This window comes from Mercenaria mercenaria, chromosome 13 (assembly GCF_021730395.1).
Source record: "Mercenaria mercenaria strain notata chromosome 13, MADL_Memer_1, whole genome shotgun sequence".
Classification (NCBI taxonomy): Eukaryota; Metazoa; Mollusca; class Bivalvia; order Venerida; family Veneridae; genus Mercenaria; species Mercenaria mercenaria.
In genome coordinates, this window is record NC_069373.1 from 40,300,886 (window position 1) to 40,322,544 (window position 21,659).

Consider the following 21,659-nt stretch of genomic DNA (forward strand, 5'->3'; position numbering starts at 1 on the left):
TGAAACTTGCAACAGTTGTTAACCATCATAAGCTGACCCTGTACAGCAAGTAACATAACTCTGTCCTGCATTTTGCAAGAATTATGGCCCCTTTTGGACTTAGAAAATATCAGATTTATTAAGGCGGTGCTTTTGTTTGACATAGAAATTAGTTAAGTTTCGCATACCGTTCCATATTATGTCTGAACTGTTTGATATATGGCTTTGAAACTTTGAACACTTGCTTACCATCATGGTCACACATTGCCATATAGTGCAAGACTTATCCAATTCCACAAATACAGGTACATTGTTTGTCTTATCTAGTTTTCTTTTTTTGTCTAAAAATCTGGTGATATTTTGACCACATACTTCCATTAATTCTTCGAATAGCCGAGCGCGCTGTCAACCGACAGCTCTTGTTTCATTTGTAATGTCAGAGCTACTTCAGACACTCCTGATCCCTAGGGTGCTGGTTTGAATTGCAGTGAAAGTATAATTTGACTGTGGTCTCTACAGTTGCTTACTGAGGTGTGAGTACAGGGCAGAAAATTTGGCATATAGTAAACGAATGTTGAAAGAACTTTCTTTACAATCAATGTTAAAACTATTTTTGTAATGTATTGCAATCACTCACTGTCTGTCTTGCGTTCATCATCTCTCCATCTCTCCACACTTTTCTTCCATTCCGAAATTTGTTCATATTGGGAAACCAGGGCCCTTTTTGGCGCCGCTAGAGTTAAAAATAGAAATACCTTAATATGACTTCTTCTTATAAAAGGCTTCATGGACCTTCACCAAACTTGGTGTGTTACAGCATCATCTTAAGGTCCTCTCCTAATTATAGCACTTGCCCCCTTTTAGGGAGGCTAGAGCTAAAAATAGAAATACTTTTAAACAACTTCTTCTCATGAATTATTTGATGGATCTTCACCAATCTTGGTCTGTTGCATTATAAGGTCCTTTCCCCAGGCCTCCTTTGAGGGTTAAGTAGAGCTTAATTTAGAAACTTCTAATGAATTGCCAGAGGTAGATGACCATTATGAAAAGACCTTGCAAAACACACTCGGCCTGCTCTGTTGTCTGTGTGGATTGTTTCTACCCAATTTGAAGACCTGGGAAGTTTAAAATCTTTTAGCTGTTTGTCATTAGTCGCACTAATTTATGTAATCCACTTGTACTGCTTTCTCAACTTCCAACACCTGGAACATATTATGTTCTTCTTCCAAAGATGCACACTCTTTGGCCTGTGTAAGCTCTGAAACTCAGGTGAGTGATATAGGGCCATCATGGCCCTCTTGTTACAAGAAGGAGGGGTATATTGTTTTGCAGATTTCGGTCAGTCGGTTGGTGTGTATGTTGGTCGGTATGTAGACCAATCGGTTTCTGGAAGATAACTAAAGAACGCTTAGGCTTAGGATCATGAAAGGTGATATGGAGGTTGGTCATGACCAGCAGATGACCCTTATAGATTTTGAAATAAGTAGGTCAGAGGTCAAGGTCACAGTGACCCGGAACAGTTAAACGCTTTACGGTTTATAACTCAAGAACGGTTGGGCCTAGGATCATGAAAGTTGATAGGGAGGTTGGTCATGACCAGCAGATGACCCCTATTCAGGGATATAAATTAACAGGGGCCCAGTAGCCCTTGGCCCCTAGATTTTGGACTGGGCCCCTAAATTGTTGGAGAAAATGCCCATATACCCAATATTAAACATTTATTTTTGACAGTCTGTGCCCCTAAATAAAGATAGCTAGTTTATATCCCTGCTATTTATTTTGAGGTCATCAGGTCAAGGTCAAGGTCACAGTGACCCGAAACAGTTAAACGGTTTCTGGATGATTTCTCAAGAACGCTTGGGCCTAGGATCATGAAAATTGATAGGGAGGTTGGCCATGACCAGCAGATGACCCGTATTGATTTTGAGGTCAGTATATCAGAGGTCAAGGTCACAGTGACCCAGAACAGTTAAACGGTTTCTGAATGACAACTCAAGAACGCTTGGGCCTAGGATCATGAAAGTTGATAGGGAGGTTGTTCATGACCAGCAGAGGACCTCTAATGATTTTGAGGTCAGTAGGTCAAAGGTCAAGGTCACAGTGACCCAGAACAGTTAAACTGTTTCCGGATGATAACTTGAGAACGCTTGGGCCTAGGATTACGAAATTTGATAGACACAAGTCAGTGTGCTTTTTGAGCAGTTTTCTTTGAAAATGTTACATAATTATCAGAAATGGTATAAAAAATAAATTTTTATAATATTCCCCTTCAAAATCTCCAAAGTTCCCCAACATGGAGTCCTTGCCTCAATCCCCTTACGTGTAGTTAGGTCTCTGAAATTTACTGTATATCTTAGAAAATGGAGACAATAGAAGCCGTCTTTGTAAGTGAGAATTGTTCTGTTTAAATGATGGAAAGAAATGTTTTTCACTCATTGATGTTTCGTAATTATTTTTTCATATATTTACAGGGCAATAATTCTAGAAGTCAGAATGACCTGACCTTTGCCTGCTGACAGGATGGCACTGCTGAACCTGCTTGTGACATTGTCCTTACTGTTTGTTGCCATAGAGACCAAAGAGGAGCTTAATTTGGATGATGTTACAACAATTGTTGGAGAGAAATTTGATTACCAAATTGGAAATGAAGAGTTTTTATCAACTTACAAGATTTACAGGGTAAAGTTTTACTTTGAATTGTAAATTTTGTGAGCATACTTATGTCATTTTTTCTAGCCCTAAAATTTACAGCCATTTATGAAACTAGTTGGTAACTTCAGTTAATTGTAAGTTAAAACTAATGAATCAGCGGATATTTAAAAGTGATTTTTACTAGTTATAAAATGATAGAATACATGAATTAGCTGTATTTAAAGGTCATTTAATCTGACCGAGGTTGAAAATGTATCTACAATGTTTAAAAGTAGAATATGGTAAAAGGACAGTTACTTAGTAGATTATCAGGCTTTGACTAGCAGTATAGTTCTTTCTTATTTGGTATATCAGTCAAAGATACATTTTAGCTCACCTGGGCACATAGTGCCTATATAAGGTAAGCTGTGTTATCATATGTGTTCATTGTGATTTGTTAACAGTTTTAATGATAAAACTTTGTAGAGGTCACAGTTTTGGCACAATCTTAATGCAATTTGAACAAAATATTTGCCGTAATAAAATCTTGCACTAGTTAGATACTGGGTCATCTGGAGTCAAAACCAAGGTCACAAGGTTAAATAATGGAACTGGAGTCCACATTTTCTACCTGTCCTAGGAAACTGTGTGTGAAAATGTCCTCATGATATCTAGGCCAAGTTTAAAACAAAGTCATATGGGTCAAAATACGTCAAATCAAGGAAGAAAGTTGTTAACACTGTAAACTGTAAAACACAGTGAGTTGTAGTCCAAATGTAGCATTCAGCTATTTGTTCAACAAAACACAGTGAATTGTAGTCCAAATGTAGCATTCAGCTATTTGTTCAAATAATGGTTTCATTTGTGGATATGGTAGATAAGTGTAATACAGCAAGATTTTACCCTGGCAAAGAAAAATGAAGGCACATTTGTTTACTTATCATTTTCTGGGGCTATATCCATTGTCCGTTTACACAACATCTAGTGGCCATATTTCACACTTGATATTTATGAAACTTGGCCGGAATGTTTGTCTTAATAAAATCTAGGTCAAGACTGAAACAGTCATCTTGGTTAAAAAGCTTTGTCACTAAGTCAAATCGTAAAAAACCATCACATTAGAGATCGTTTTCTACCTTACCTTTATTAAACGTGGCCAGATTGTTTATCTTGATAAATTTAAGAATGTTTGTGTTAATGAAATTTAGGCTAGGTTTGAAACAAAGTCATATTAGGTCAAAAACTTGGTTGCTGGGTCAGATCATGAAAATATTTTGTTAACTCTCTTTGAAGCCATATTTTCTACCTGAACTTTTTGAAACTTGGCCAGATTTTTTACTTTATGAACTTTTAGGTCAAGCTCCAAACTGGATCATCTGGAATTAAAAAGCTAGGTCACAAGCTCAAAAATAATAAAACATTGTTGGCACTCATGGAGCCATCTTTGATCTTTATGAAGCCCTTTACTCTAGGCCAAGTTTGAAACAAGGTTTGTCGGGTAAAACTAGGTTGCAAGGTCAGATCACATTAAACATTTTTATCGCATAGTGCGGCAATTTTCCTTTGATCTTTGCAGCATGTTATACATAGTAACACACATTATTACTATAAAACTGTGCTGATATCTTACAAAACTGTTGCGATATATATCAACACGGAAATCTCTATGGAGTTTCATAAGAAAAAAAGTGTTCCGATATATATCAGCACAGTAAAACTGTTCCAATATATATCGGAACACTTTTTCTCTATTGAGGCCCTATCAAGGGAGTATAATTTTTTCCTTTCAAAGAAAAGATGATTTTAGCTCCAATTTACAGTTCACAGAGAGAGAATTGTCACAAACACCTACATTTATAAAGTAAAAGAATAAATAAACTAGAATATTTCAAAAACTTGATAGTTATTGCCAAATTCAGAAATACATGAAATATATGAAATTCTGAGATTTCTCAAATGTTTCTTTTTCTTTGATTTTTTTTTTTACAAACAAAACAACAAGTTTTACAATATGTCTGGCCATTGAAATGCAACGATTTAAAACCAATGCAGAAATTTGTTGGGTACTTTTATCTGGGGAACACATTTTCTTAAACAGAAGTTTTAGTGTTTCAGTCAGCGAGGCGCAGAAAGGGAATCAAAATAGTAAAAATAATAATAAACAAATTTAAATGAAAATGATATATAAATTTTAATGATAAACTATGCGATAAAACAGTTATAATATGCAGTGCTCGTGTGTTACCAGGATATATCAGAGCTAGGGGTACATCTCGTTATTTTTCTCTTCACATATCTGTCTCGGCCTACCGGCCTCGACGATATGTGCAGAGAAAAATACCCTCGATGTACCCCTAGCTCTGATATATCCTGGTAACACACTCTCACACATACTATAACTATTACATAAAACACTGTTGAAGCCATAATTATTTTCTTCTTGATCTATATGAAACTTTATAATGTCTAGGTCAAAATCAAAACTGGGTCATCTAGGTTAAAAAACTAAGACTTTTTAAACAAATCACAGAAAAAAAATCTATTTACACTGATTGTTGTTCTAAAAAGTTTGAAAGTAGTCATTTTGAGAAAAAAAAAAACTAGGTAAAATCATAGAAAAACGTTGTTTACACTCTACCAGAAATATTTGTTTACTTGATCTTTATGAAACCTGGTTAGAGTGTTTGTCTTAATGAAATTTAAGTCAAGTTTGAAACTGGGTCATCTAGAATTAAAGAACTAGGTCACTAGGTAAGAAAAAAATATACCTAATTTTTATGAAACTTCTTCAGTATGTTTGTCTCAATATAATGTAAGGCAAATGTTAAACTGGATCAATTGTACTTCAGCCATGCCTTATAGATAGTTGTGTGTGGAGAACTCTTCATAATGGAGAATATAAAAGTTCTATCAACCTGCATTTCAGATTGTACAGAGAGGTCAGAGGAAACTCCCAGCCTGGTTGACCTTTGACACAAATTCCAGTATGCTGATTGGATATCCAAAGACAGAAGATATTGGCTTATACACGTTGAGGTTACGGGCACAGTGTATAGATCCTGCAGTAACATACTGTCAGGATAAACTCTCCAGGACATTTCATGTAACAGTCATCGAACCATTGAAATCTGCTGAATCAAGGGGTAGACATACTTTTACTAAGCATGAGAAGGAAGGAAAATGGATTTATACTAACATGCATAATGGTAACACGAGGTTGTATGTGGAGTATGACATATCTCGGCATGGTACAGTAGTAGAAAAAACGTCTGGTATGCTAGTTTCTGGTTCTGAGCATGTTCTGTCTATGGGTGCTTTATATTCATCTATGCAATATGAAAAGGTTGCCAAGTATTTTCTTAACAAAAATGTGCATGACAAGCTTTCTAGCAATTCATATCTAGCTATGCAATATCATACAGCTGCTAACTTCATGTCTCGTAGTGATATACATGAACAATTTTCTTATGATTTTTTTCCATCGCTGCACTATGTTACTTTTATTAACAGTGAAAGTGTTCATAACATTGAAGGGCATTCAAAGCATTCCAGTGAATTATATTCATCTATGCAATACATCTCTGGTATTAACAGTATTCGTAACAGTGATTTGCATGAAAAATTTCCTTTTAACACTGAAGAAGCCTTCCAGTATAAACAGACTTTCATCCCCAGGAGAGATTTTCATAGCCAAGATATTAGTGAAATATCTCCTTCCAGAGATTTGTATTCCAAAAAACAAGATGCTGAAGGAAATAAAATTAATGGAAAAGAAAATTTTGAAAAATTGTCTGACAACTGGGGTACAGTTTTGAAATTTAAAGCCAGAATGAATTCTTACCAAAGCAATGAGACCCATGATAATTCTATGCCTGAATTGTGCCAAAAAGATCAGATAGTTTTTTATGCAAGCTTGATTTTGCATGTTAGCAATAACCTTACTAATGCTCAAGAAGATTTGATTATGCTCAAGTGGTCAAATTTTATTTCTAAAGATCCTGATATGATTTTTATTTCAAGAACGGAATCTGATGTTTTGGGATATACTGGAAAGTACATTTTGACTGGAGGACCAGGAAATGTGATCGAATCTTTGTCAAAGAGTGTAGAGATATCATGGCATATAGCATGTGGATTCTTTGAACAGCTGCATGACTTCACTAGAATTCTACAACACAATATTGATGTTGGAAGAGTGAGTGCTGAGATAGGATTTAATGTGATAGCCTGGTTTGTGTACACAGATAGACCATTGCCTAAACGTGTAAGACGACAAGCCCATTCTGGTAAGAGACAGACAGTAACACCTACATTTTCACTACCAGCTCCAACAACTTTATCAGAGATGTCAACAACAGTAACAGAAAGCTTGTTGTCTTCTTTCTTCAATGGGATGTCTTCAGATATTACATCTTCTGTTATTTTCTCATCATCATCTAGTTTACTGCCAACATCAGTATTTTCAGTTACATCTTTAGTGACAACAGAAAGGGTCTTTTCTTCAGTAAACATAAGTTTTACTGTTCCTATTACTTTTACTACAACATACAGTCCAGGAGTTTCTTCTGTTTTCACAAAGTTTGTTATATCTTCACCAATTACAACATTTGCTGCTAGTAAGAGTTTTTCTGGATTTTCCACTGTTTTTTCTTCATTGAAAACCAGTCTGGCATCTTTTACAACTCCTTCACTTTTGCCATCATTTTCATCTTCATCCTACCTTTCTTTAAAGTCAACATCAGTCATGCACTCAAAATCAACATCATTCATACTGTCAACCCATTCTTATGTCCTTAGCTCGAAAAGCAGTACAGAAGAAATTTTGTTGACACCAAGTTTAAATTCTTCCTTATATCCTGATACTTCAGTTCCCTCATTAAGCCCAGTATTCTCTATAGAATCGGTATATACTTCATCATTTCAAGATATTTCTACAAATTTCATTTCTAGTTTTTCTATTGTGTCTTCATCAAAAATTGAATCTACATATTTTTCAGTGACTAATATTTTAGAGACATTTGTCACATCCAGCTCGTTGAGGTCAACATCTATACTTGAATCCTCACTTTACACAAGCTCCTTGTCAGAAGGAATTAAATCTATATCAATGTCAGTAACATCAAATTTAAGTGCTTCAGAGTCTGGTAAAAGCTCCTCTTTGTCATCGTATGAGATGTTATCTTCTACCTCATCTTTTTTACTTCCATCATACATTGAAATAGTCACTACAATATATTCCATTAATTTCTCCACACCATTCCTTAGTTCTACTGAAATATTTGAATCATTAGAGTCACTAACATCTTTTGTTACTCCTCTTTCTGCTTCAGCACTTACTTCATTGTCTGATACATTAGTATCAAGGTCATCCAACTTACCATCAGAATTTTTGCCCTATGGATTATCTTCAAGTTCATCTGTGTTTCCATCATTGCTAATTTCTTCTTCAGTTTTATCTCAAGCAAGCAACGCAGCATATTTGTCTACACTTGCTGTTGAAAGTGATACAGGAATATTTCTTTCTACATCTTTGATCAAGTCTGTTATGACAAGTGCATTCCAGTCTTCTTACACAGTACTACCTTCATTAAGTTCATTTTCAAAATATATTTCCTTTTCATCAACCTTTGTCTTATCACCAACAAAATTAATTACAAATGCCTCAATATATTCAATATCAGTGAGCACAATCTTTCCAACAACAGTGGCCCAGCCATACCTTACAACACCAGTATCAGTGACTACCTCATCTTCAGAGCTATTTTCACCTAAAGTTTCCTCAAGTGTTTTGTCAGAAATGACTAATACACCACACAAGTCATCAATAATTCTATCAAGCCCAGTAGTTACTGCTGCAACTTTTTCTTCCATCGAAACTTCTATCAGAGTTAGATCTACATCAGAAATCATTTCACCATTATCAAGCATTCAGATATTTTCGTCATTTCGTTCAAGTTCAACAGTTGCCAAAGAAAGCTCAGTATATGAATTGACACCAAGTTTACCAGAATTAAGTACTTCTGATATGCTGAACAGTGCCTATTCAACATCTAAATCTTCAGTTTTTACAACTGTGCCATCATCTGACAGGTCTTCAGTGGTCTCTACATTGGTACTATCTACTAGTATTTTACCATCAAGAGCATCAGTGACATATTCAGTAACATCAGTGGGGAGCACAAAAGTTGTATCAACGGGTAAAAGTCAAAATTGTTTGCGGCTTCTATAAGTTATATGTCCTAGATTTTCATTGACCTGTGATATATTTGAGCAAGTACTGAGTTTTGACAAAAATAAGATTTATGACTAAGGATTTTTTTTTAAAAAGGTGTTGTATACAAAACAGTTACAATGTACTGAGGATTTTTGAAGAAAAAAAAATGTTTTGTTATTGCATGAAAATCTAGGACAGAATTTATGTGGTTGTTGTTACGAGTAGAAATATAGAGGTAATTGTTTAAAATTGGTACTTTTTGTACATTCGGCATGAGTTTTCTAGCATTTGTAGCTGCGTCTGGTATAATAAGTGTGTGATTTTATCATGTGGCTTTTAAATAAACTTTTTTTAGCATGTGTAACATTCTAATACCTTTTTTTCTAAATTTCTACTAATATTTTAAAGGTTATTCTAACAATGTTCAGGATATTATTAAGCAAGTGAAGGTCATAATTTGTACTTCATTTTTAGCTCACCTCATTGTGATTACGCTGTGTCCATCGTGTGTGCGTCCGTTCGTCTTGTCTGTTGTCAACAATTATGTTAAACCACTGAATGGATTTTGATGAAACTTGGCCTGGTTGTTCCTTGGGAAGTCCTCTACCAAAGTTGTTCAAACGGTTCCGCTTGGTTGTACATAGGGGCTGCCAGAGCTAAAAATAGAAAAATCTTCAAACGACATCTCCTAAACCGATGGTCCGATTTTGAAATAATTTCACACAAATGGCCCTTTTGTCACCCTCTACCAAATTTATTCAGATTTTATTGATTCATCAAAAAACATGGCTGCCAGGGGGCGTGCTCACTTTTCCCTATATGTATATAATGGAAACGTTAAAAATATTCTTGTGTGAAACTACTGCCCCGATTTTAAAATAATTTTACACAAAATGTCCTTGTGTGACCCTCTACCAAGATTGTTCATATTATTCCAATTCCTTGAAAAACATGGCTGCCAATGGGCGTGGTCACTTTTCCCAATATGTATATTATAGTAGAAACTTAGAAAATCTTCTTGTATAAAACTGTTAGCCCCATTTTAAAAAAATTTCACACAAATTGTCCTTTTGTGAACTTCTACAAATATTGTTTAAATTTTGATTCATCAAAAACATGGCCGCCAGAGTGCGTAGTCACTTTTCATCAACAATTTCTTTAAACATCTCCTCCAAAACCACTGAATAGATTTTGATGAAACTTTACACAAATGATCTCTGAGTAGCCCTCTTTCAATGTTTTTCAAATAGTTCCAGTTCATTGAACATATGGGTTTATTTGGTTAGAAATAGGTTTTCAGCTATCGGATTCAGAAATCTTCTCTTGGCATGTGATATAAGGCTTTTTTATAAGAAACTTTGAAGATCTTCTTCTCTGAATCAGTAATAGCTAGAGCCTTGATATTTGGCATGTGATATCATAGTTGTACTGTCTACCATAATTATTCAAATTATTGCCCTAGGTTCAAAAATGTGTGTGACATTTATATAATATAGGCTAACATAGAAGAAACCTTTCTCTGTACTTGTACCATTATGTTATACAATATGCACTTGAAGCCTTGTTCAGGTGAGCGCTTTAGGGTAGGGTCAATGACCCTTTTGTTTGGTGATGTCCAGTCTCGATATAGTCGAAAATTAACCTTAATTGTGGTCTTGGTTTCTTAATTTTAGCACCTTTTGTACTCAGAAGTTAAATATTAATTTTAAAGTTGACATTTTATCTCCAGCAGTAAAGACATGGAAAGGATGAAAGCTAAACAGTTCAAATCTAAAATGTGTTTTAAACTACATAATTATATATATATTCCGACAGTTATATAAAATGAAGCCTGGGTCCAGTTATTTAATATATCTGATTTTATTTCAGCTGCTCCAGATGAGTCCCCAAGTCTAGAGAAGTCTATTGACCATCTTAAAGTCATTGTTGGAAGATACTTCAAATTTCAAATCCCAGATGGTACTTTCTCCGACAAAGAAGATGGCAATACACGAAACCTGAGTTTGAGGATAAGTCTGACATATAGTAAACCATTTCCTGAAGATGCCTGGCTTATGTTTAATGAAACGTCACAAACCTTTTATGGAATTCCATTAAAAAATGATTCAGATGGAGAAAGCGTTATAAGTGAGTTCACATTGATAGCAGAGGATTCGCAGGGTCAGGTTGCAAAGGATGCAATTAGTTTAACGTATGAATATGAAAAGGATGTAAATCATAGGATTAGTGTGGCCTTCAATGGCAGTTATGAAAAGTTTACAAATGACAGAATGAATTTAATTAAGGTTGCTGAAAAAATAGCAGACTTTTATAATGATGAAAATTTAAACTTTTTGACATTTTCTAATGTAGAGACGGGATCTGTTGTTATTGTTTGGAGTAATAACTCCTTGATAGGGACTACTTGTATTAAAAGCAAGATTCAGGAACTCTATAACAGACTCTCTGATGATAATGGAACAATTTCAGACCAATTTGTAGCATTATTTACAGACTTTACACCAATTAACACAAGTTTTGAATTTTTGGGGGCTTGTCTTTTACCAATTACATCTTTTGCCCCACCCACAAAATCTCCTGTCAGTGAAACTGATAACAGAATGTGGATAGAAATAGTTCTTCCAGCTTTAATTGCCATATTAGTTATAGTGATAATTGCATTATTACTTCTTATCTGTTGTCGTCATAGACGACCGAGCAAAGAAATCAAAGATGCTGACAAACCTGCCTTCCTGGAGGATCGACGTCCAATAATCTTCCCAGAAGAGTTAGAAATGGTTGATCCTTCATTAAAACCAAAGACACCTCTTGTGCTGCCATCAGACTATTTAACAGAAACTCCTCCTGCTGTACCACCACATGGGCGACCAGCCCCACCTTACCGAACACCCATGTTGGATGAGGATAGGTTTCCAGGGGAGGATGAAAATCCGCCCCACCTGTCTACATATGGGGGACATTCACAACAAACAGAACCACCACCATACCGTCTACCTCCACCATACTACAATCCACACAGAATGGCATAGATTACTTATGTACATCTAGAGTTATTTTTTGTATAAATGTAAGATTTGTAGAAATCATTACCTTTGTTTATCTGTTACCTTTGTATAAACTCTTTTATTGTTCTGTAAGATTTATCCATTATCTTTCTATTAACTAAGATTTATAGTGAATTATATTTTTGGGGGTTGAAGTTAATGTAAAAGGCCTATTATAGATATAGATCAAACAGATATGCATTTAATTCTAAGGTACCATACTTTCACCATCATAAAAAAATTGTAATTTTGATTAAATATTTATTAAGATTTAGTCAGACATGTGAACATCTCGGAGAGCCAAAGGGAGATTATAGATTGTGACACAAACTTTTGCAGTTTTATGATTAATTTTACATTTAAGTAAACAAATGCTTAAATTGTCTTCTGTTTCCAACTCTCTTTTTCAGTCTAATTACTTTAGAAAATTATCCTCAGTGTCATCATAGAAAAATACTTTTCCGTAGGATTTAAGCTTAAACTTTTGTTTGATGTACTTTATATACTAGGTGTGTTCCCTCCTGCAGTTTGTATGTTTTGGCAGTCATTTGCAATAGTTTCTCATTCGGCGAATTTAGCATTCTGGAGATTTCTCGCCAAATCTCGAATTTTCAAAACGAGGCACAGACTGCCAGGTCAGAACTAAGTGATAATGATAACGAAGCGATAGGATGCTGTTTGACAAAATAATTTACCACTCCTACAGAAAGATCCCTTAAACGTCAATGAAAATGAAATCTTAAAAGTAAATTTTTATTGAGTTACAAATATAAGACCAAAGTTGGTAGATCCAAATTACAGAAGTGTGACACAGTCCTCTGACATTCAAATAACTGCTATTTTTCAAAGAGGTAGTTGATATCCATGACGTGAATCCCATTTTTTGTTATACTTATGCGTTTTTACCAGGAAGGAAAATTGTAGATGCAGAGCCTCATTACTGCCAAAACAGTTACACACAAACCGGATATTCTCACCTGCTTCTATAATCAGTGACAGATTATTAGTCCCCTACTGGTTAAAAACCCGTGTTGGGGACTATAGGAATACACTTTTCCATCCGCCATTCCGTCTGTCCTTCCGTCTGCAATTTCGTGTCCGGTCCATAACTCTGTCATTCATAAGGGATTTTAATATTACTTGGCACAAATGTTCCCCATGATGAGACGACATGTCATGCACGAAACCTGGAGCCCTGGCTCAAAGGTCAAGGTTACAATTGGAGGTCAATGGTCAACAGGGCTTTTTTCCGGTCCAGTCCATTACTCTGCCATCCATGAATATTACTTGGCACAAATGTACCTCATAATAAGACGACATGTCGTGCACAACTTTCAGACCCCTAGCTCAAATGTCAAGGTCACACTTGGCAGTCAAATGTTACATGGCATGCATGGACAGGGTCTGTTTCGTGTTTGGTCCATAACTCTGTCATTCATTGAAGGATATTGATATTACTTGGCACAAATATTTCCCATGATGAGACAACATGGCATGCGCTAAACCCGGACCCATAGCTTAAAGGTCAAGGTCACAATTTGAGGTCAGAGGTCAACAGGTTTTTTTTTTCTGTCCAGTCTGTATCTCTGTCATCCATCAAGGGATTACAGTTTTACTTGGCATAAATGTTCCCCATGATGAGATGACATGTCATGCGCAACACCCAGAACCCTAGCTTAATGATCAAGGTCAAACTTGGAGATCAGAGGTCAATAGGATTTTTTTCCTGTCCTGTCTATAACTTTGTCATGCAGAACAGGATTTAAATATCACTTGGAACAAATATTCCCCAGGATGAGACAAAGTGACATGCACAAAAGCCTGGCCTTTGGCTGAGAGGTCAAGGTCAGACTTGGAAGTCAAAGGCCAAAATGGCTTTTTTCCTGTCCAGTCTGTAACTCGACAATCCTTAAAGGGATTTTAATATTACCTGGCACAAATGTTCACCACCATGAGACACAGTGTCATGTGCAAGAACCAGGTCCCTAGGTCTAAGGTCCAGGTCTGACTTAGAGGCCAAAGGTCAGATACAAGGATGACTTTGTTCGGAGCATTTCTTCTTCATGCGTGGAGGGATTTTGATGTAACTTGAAACAAATGTTTACCACCATGAGACGGATTGTCATGGGCAAGAGCTAGGTCCCTAGGTCTGAGGTCAAGGTCACACTTAGAGGTAAAATGTCAAATTCAAGAATACCATTCTATGGAGCATTTCTTCTTAATGCATGGAGGGATTTTTATGTAACTTGGCACAAATGTTCCACACCATGAGGCACCCATGTTTTTAGAATTACTTCCCTTTGTTTTTACTATAAATAGCTTATATTGTAACTTTTTATGCCCCCGAAGGGAGGCATATTAGTTTTCAACTGTCTGTTCATTAGTTCTTTCGTCACAACGTTAACTTTTTGCATGAAGGCACTTTACTCGCGAACCACTGCATCCAGGACCTTCAAACTTCACAAGCTGATAGTACTTATTGAGTACACGACCCCTACTGACTTTGGGGTCACCAGGTCAAAGGTCAAGGTCACCAGGTCAAAGGTCAAGGGGCTGCGGGGGCATTTGTCACCATTAGTGACAGCTCTTATTTATTACTGGCCGTAGGGAAATATCGAGACCACTTTTCTGTGGTACAACATGCATGTTACAACCAATTTTTAGGTGTATTTTGACCTATCTCTACCTGGTGAAGAGTTTTGTGCAGATTTATATTATATAGATTTTTTTTTAGGATTAACTTGCCTTTGGTGTTACTATAAATAAACAGTAGAGAAAATTAGGTGCCTTCCAGTTGGGGACTTTGTATTGCATGACAATACTTCATTCACTTGTTATATTCTTGTTTGATAGGAAGTTGTAAACCATATTTTTGTTGCAGTTAGCAACATAACATTAATCCTCCTTGTGCAATGTTGTTGTTCCGTTGATGTTGTGACTTTACTGTTTACAAGCTGGTATGCCAAATATATATTTACGCTTTTATGTAACTTAAGCCATTTTTGGTGCTCACTTTTTATTTTAGATATTACACATTTTACATTTTTATGCCAAGTCTAGTCATTACACTTATTGATATACATGTAGCAATTGTCCTTAATGCTTGTTTATCCTTATGTTCTTTTTTCTATGTATATTGATTTTTATGTCCAGATTGCTTTTGCTTTTGCTTATAACTTTTTGTTGAAAGCTTGAAATTTACTCACTGCTGATTCTTCTTTTATCTTATCTTGTTTTTGTATCATATCTGTAGATGCCCAGCATACAGTGTAGTGTTGATTTGATATTTTTTGTATGTCTTTTATTTCACAATATTTCCAGTCCATATGTATTTCTATACATGAGGCTATATACAGCTTATACATCACCAGTGAATCTTGTAACCATAAAGGGGTAGCATTCCTGTGGTCACAAGTTTTGGCTGGCTACATTTGTTTACATATGTCACATCATGAGAAAAAATTGCATTTTTGCTGTAGTTGCCCACAGAAAGTGTTGTGAGGTGTTGTTGGAACATTTGCTATTCAAACAGCTACCATTAGTTGACAATTTATTTGACATCCGTTTCTTTAAGAGTATTGAAAATTGAATCAAATAAATCACTGTGGAAGAAAAAACACACCTCATAATCACAGTTTATTCCTTAAACATATTTGATAATCTGTCTTTAAAAATTATCAAGTACCTGGTTATATTTAGCAGCTGAATTGTTTTACCAGATAATTTGCATGTTTCACTGTGGTAATATTTTGGACTATATAACTATATTGAATGTTATCCAGTCTACTATTGAGTACTATGGCCAGGTTACAGGAGATTATATCATAAGCAACAGTAATTAGCTGTAGATATATTAAAGGGAAAATGATATTGCAGTTCAGGAATTCATGAAAAAGTCTTTCAGGTCACATAAAGAAAATTACAAGTTATTTTATAGGAATTATTTTATAGATACCTTTTAAGGTGAATAATTTCTCCTTCAAGATAGAATATAAGTGGTGTTGTGTGACAATCAGTATCTGCATCACAGTTAACACCCTCCCCTTCCATTGGTTGGTACATGTTAAAATGAACATTCTGAAATGGTCTTTGGACAAGTCTCATGCTAAAACAGAGATTTTTGGCCTATCGGTTATTATTGCCTTAGTTGTAAAACTTGTAAATTTTATGAGTGTACTGAACATGTATTACATTATGATATATATTGCCTAGTGTATTTTTGTATCATAACTGTGCCATCAGGAAATCATAACCAATTAAAGGAGATATTTAGAATTTGTATTTTTGATTTAATGATTATGTACAAAGTTGATTTTTGTGATAAATCTCATTGAAAACTGTATTTAGTGTCGGTTTTCTATTTTACCATATACATATACACTTACAGCTAAGCAGTATAAATAATGAGGATGATTTTACAACAAATCTGACACAAGGAAAGCCCATTCTCAACTGATGTGCTCGGGTAATGTATACAGCCATAGTCATTTTTCAACAGATACTTTCTGGGGCTTTGTAAATAATTTAATATTGTTTTTACAACACTATTTCTTCAAATGATACGGCAGCTACTGCTTGATTTGCCTTTTCTGTAATGATTTTACAATAGATATAAAACAGTACCATTGATATTGAACATCAGTTTAAAGAACTCAAAAGGGTGGTAATGGGATCAGTTTCTGACCGCCCCCCCCCCCCCCCCCAAAAAAAAAAAAAAAAAAAGAATTGTGGGTGGGACTACTTAAGAGTTGTTCTTGTTTGTGCCTTTGTCTGTCTATCTTGTCTGTCTGTCAGTCTGAATTTGCCGTGCATATCTCAAGAAGTATTTGACTCAGACCAAACTTTCTGCCCTTGACTTAGTCAAAAATATGGGTAGAAAGGGCCTAATAATTGTGTTGCATATATTTCAAAAAGAATTTGACACGGGATTATGAAACACCACAAGAATATTATTCAGCATGTGAAGTTTTGCACCTGAGGTTTTGTTAGAGATTTCATTCAGCTAGAGTTATTGCCATTGATATAGTCAAGAATATGCATAAAATGGCATTAAAGGTGTGTCAGATATAGCTCATTAATAAAATGTATTTGACCTAGGGTCAATAAACATAATAGAAATGTTATTCCGCATGACTTTGTGAAGCTGTGCACCTAGGGTTTTGTTTGGGATTTCTGTCAGTCAGACCGGAGTATGGCCCTTGATTTAGTCAAAAATATGCATAATAGGCATATAAATTTGTATCGCATGTATCTTTAAAAGTATTTGACTTAGTGTCATAAATCATTAGAAAATGTTATTTGGCATGTGCAGTTATGCATCCAGCCAGAACAGAGTTATGGTCCTTGAAAAATACACAGAAAGTGCTTAAAAGTTTGTGTTGTGTATATCTCAAAAGATATTTCATTTAAGAGTATTAAACCATGTACAATGGCAGGAAGTAGGGGGGGGGGGGGCACCAGTGTTCTAACATTTAGATGTAGATACTTTTAGCTCAACTATATGAAGTATATGGAGAGCTATCCTACATGGCCCGACGTCAGCGGCTCTGTCTTTCCGTAACCACACCTTTGTTAAAGTTTTGATGCATTTTCTCTTTACTCTGTAATTAATTAATTTATTTGCCTCAAACTAAAGTAAGTTATTCCACATCAGCACTCACATCGTATAGCACAAGGGCATAACTCTCACCAATGTTTCATGAATTATCCACCCCTTTTTACTTAGAATTTAAAGAGGCATACCCAGCATCTTACAGATGAAAATTTTGCAACTGTATATTATGGGCTAGACAATCGTAAAAGATTAACTTATTACATTTTTCAAGAAGAACATATATAGAACTATTCTGTTTTGGGCAAATGATCACCTGTTTAGTTCTGTCTATAATAATTAGCTATCCACCTAAAATTGTACAGCAACAACTTGATAAATAGTAAAAACATGAATTTCACTTTTTGAGAGTTGATGTTGTCTTGTGAATGAATATAGGTGCTTGTAAAATAATCAAGAAAGAACGTAAATTAGCATGGTTTTTCACAGTGAATTTGCTTGCTGCTGCATGAGAAAATAGGTTAAACAGAATCATATGAAACAATACTGCCTCAGCTCAGTTATGCTTTAAAAGATGGTGCCTCAAAACATATCATACCGGCCACCCTGTGCCTCAGTGTAGCTTAGCTACGGGCCTGTTATAATATACTGACCCAAAGAGCTAAACCACCATTTGCTATTTTGCAAATAGTTTCAAAGTAACTGAAAGTACATTTCTTAAATTAAGGGGACAGTTAGAATGATCTGTTAATGTTAACATATCAAAATATCAATAGTATTAAATTATGCTAAAATATCATTTTATTCATTTTACTACCAAAGGCCATTTGTAAAAAGTCACACAAATGCACATAAAAGATGTGTTTTTTTTGAAAATAATTATAAACAGTTTATAGATGTAAAGAAGGGTAGATTTTGTGTTTTTACTAGGAAATCTTAAAATTTCACATACATGTTCATATTGAATGCTCTTTTATGATAGGGCATGACAGTGCCATTATTCTGTTTATGTTTTCATTTTCTTTCATAACGTTTTTTGCTAGTTTGTAAATTATAGAAGTTTTAGTGTATTTTTAGCTCACCTGAGCAATGCTAAGTGTGAGCTATTGTGATCACGCTGTGTCCGTCATCCGTCCATGCGTCCGTCGTCAACAATTGTGTTTAAAAGACATCTCCTCCATAACCACTGAATGGATTTTGATGAAACTTGGCACGGATGTTCCTTGGATGGTCCTCTACCAAAGTTATTCAAATGGTTCCGCTTGGTTGCACATAGCTAGAGGCCGCCAGAGCTAAATATAGAAAAATCTTCAAACAACATGTCCTAAACCAATGGTCCGATTTTGAAAAAATTTCACACAAATGGTCCTTATGTAACCTTTGACCAAGGTTGTTCAAATTATATTGATTTGTCAAAGAACATGGCCACCAGAGCTTAAAATAGAAAAATCTTCAAACAACATCTCCTCCTAAACCGATGGTCTGATTTTGAAATAATTTCACACAAATGGTCCTAATGTCACCCTCTACCAAGATTGTTCAAATTATATTGATTCGTCAAAAAATATGGACGCCAGAGGGCGTGGTCACTTTTCCCTATATGTTTATAGTGGAAACTTTAAAAATCTTGTGTGAAACTACTGGCCCGATTTTAGAATAATTTTACACAAATGGTTTTTGTGTGACCCTCTACCAAGATTGTTCACATTATATTGATTCATGAAAAAACACGGCCGCCAGAGAGCGTGGTCACTTCCCTACATGTATATAGTGGAAATTTTAAAAATCTTGTGTGAAACTTTTGGCCCGATTTTAGAATAATTTTACACAAATAGTCCTTGTGTGACCCTCTACCAAGATAGTTCAAATTATTTTGATTTGTCAAAAAACATGGCCGCCAGAGGGTGTGGTCACTTTTCCCTATTATGTATATAGTGGAAACTTTAAAAATCTTCTTGTGTGAAACTCCTAGATGATTTTAAAATAATTTTACACAAATGCTTCTTGTGTGACCCTCTACCAGATTTTTCAGATTATTCTGATTTGTCAAAAAACATGGCTGCCAGGGGGCATGGTCACTTTTCCCTTTATGTATACCATACTTGTCCAAATTATTGCCCTAAGGTCAAAAGATGGCCACACCCCTGTGTCTGACATGTACTTACTATAGGCTTTTATATGAGAAACTTAGAAGATCTTCTTCTCTGAATCAATAATAGCTAGAGCCTTGATGTTTGGCATGTGATATCAGATTTGTAATGTCTATCGTAATTTTTCAAATTATTGCCCTAGGTTCAAAAGTGTGTGTGACATGTATGTAATATACGTTAACAGAGAAGAAACCTAACTCTGTACTTATACAAGCACACTTGAAGCCGTGTGCACAGGTGAGCGCTTAGGGTCAATGACCCTCTTGTTTTACTTTTCAAAGATGGGTTGAAGTTGTAAAATGACCGAATTTATATGATAGCATAATTTGATTTTGTTGAAATTGTGAAAACTTTCAATAACATTGTTCTAAGGGCAGACTAAATTTCAAAATTGTACGTTCAGGAATTTTAAATTACTGGCAAAAGAACTAACTGTTCAGTATAGTGTTCATGTCATCACCCGCATCATATGACACAAGCAGTCATGAATTATGCCCTCTTTTTAGTTAGAATTTAAGGTGGATTTTGATGAAACTTTGCATGGATGTTCCTTGGGTGGTCCTCTACCAAAATTGATCAGACAGTTTTGCTTGGTTGCACATAGGGGCCGCCAGACCTAAAAATAGAAAAAACTTCAGACGATATCCACTCCTAAACTGATGGTCTGATTTTGAAATAATTTTACAAAAATGGTCTTTGTGTGACCTTTTACCAAGAATATTCAAATTATTTTGAGTCGTCAAAAAATATGGCCGCCAGAGGGCGTGGTCACTTTTCCCTATATGTACATAGTGGAAATTTTAAAAATCTTGTGTGAAACTGCTAGCCCGATTTTAAAATAATTTTACACAAATGGTTTTTGTGTGACCATCTACCAAGATTGTTCAAATTATTTTGATTCATGAAAAAACATGGCTGCCAGGGGGCGTGGTCACTCTTTTCTATATGTATATAGTAGAAACTTAGAAAATCTTCTTGTATAAAACTATTTGCCTGATTTTAAAATAATTTCACAAAAATTGTCCTTGTGTGACCCTCTACAAAGATTGTTCAAATGATTCTGATTCGTCAAAAAACATGGCCGCCAAAGAGCATGGTCACTTTTCATCAACAATTTCTTTAAATCTCCTCCAAAACCACTGAATGGATTTTGATGAAACTTTACACAAATGATCTCTGGGTAGCCCTCTTTCAAAGTTGTTCAAATGGTTCCAGTTCATTGAACATTTGGGTCATTTTGGTTAAAAATAGGTTTTCAGCTATCAGACTTTAAAAGCTTTGATATTTGGCATGTAATACAAGGGTTTGACTCTCTACCATACTTTTCTAAATTATTGCCCCAAGGTCAAATATGGTCACGCTTTGTGTATGACATGTACTTACAATAGGCTTATATATTGAAAATCTTCTTCTCTGAATCAATAATGGCTAGAGCCTTGATATTTGGTGGGTGATATCAGACTTTTAGTGTATACTGACCGTAATTGTTCAATTATTGCCCTAGGTTCAAAAATGTGTGTGACATGTATATAATATAGACTAACATAGAAGAAAACGAAGTCTGCACATGTACCATTTAGTCAACAAACACTTGTGAAGCCTTGCACACAGGTGAGCACTTTAGGGTCAATATTTTAAACACTCTTGTTTGAATTATCCCCACTTTAACTTAAAATCTCAGGTTAAAGTTTTGATGCACTTTCACTCTATCTCCGATATTACCAAACTGATTTGATTCAAACTTGAAATAATTGTACCACATCATCACCAACGCGAAATGACAAAAGGGCCATAACCCTTACACAGGGTTGCCACTTACCTTGAAAAGTCAGGGAAAATGATTTTTTTTTCAAGGTCAGTGAATTGTCAGGGAAATCTTGATAATGGTCAGTGAAAAATGATATTTTAGAAAAGTCAGGGAAGAATGAAGTTCTGGGTCGATGTTTGAAATGTTCAGCGGCTATGGCAGTCTTCAAGCAGTATTTATAAGTATTTTCAAACACATTTTGGTGTAATTGTGTATAAACATAATTTAAATGTATTTAAATCGATTTCATTTTTATATTAACTTGGTAATTTTGAAGACTGAA

The 21,659-nt window shown here is 35.2% G+C and overlaps 1 protein-coding gene across 9 annotated transcripts in view; it reads left to right on the top strand.

Annotated features, from left to right (window-relative positions):
* Positions 1-16,210, top strand: part of LOC123528653 (dystroglycan 1-like) — a 41,015-nt gene extending 24,805 nt beyond the window's left edge. For 5 of the 9 annotated variants that reach the window (XM_045308538.2, XM_045308540.2, XM_045308537.2 and 2 more), the window contains 3 exons: positions 2,451-2,658; positions 5,537-5,882; positions 10,694-16,210. In XM_045308538.2, coding sequence (XP_045164473.1) covers positions 2,500-2,658; positions 5,537-5,882; positions 10,694-11,853 — 1,665 coding nt within the window. In that variant the 5' untranslated portion in view covers positions 2,451-2,499 and the 3' untranslated portion in view covers positions 11,854-16,210. The other 4 variants (XM_045308542.2, XM_045308543.2, XM_045308544.2 and 1 more) reach the window with 4 other exon arrangements.
* Positions 16,211-21,659: the final 5,449 nt, after the last annotated feature.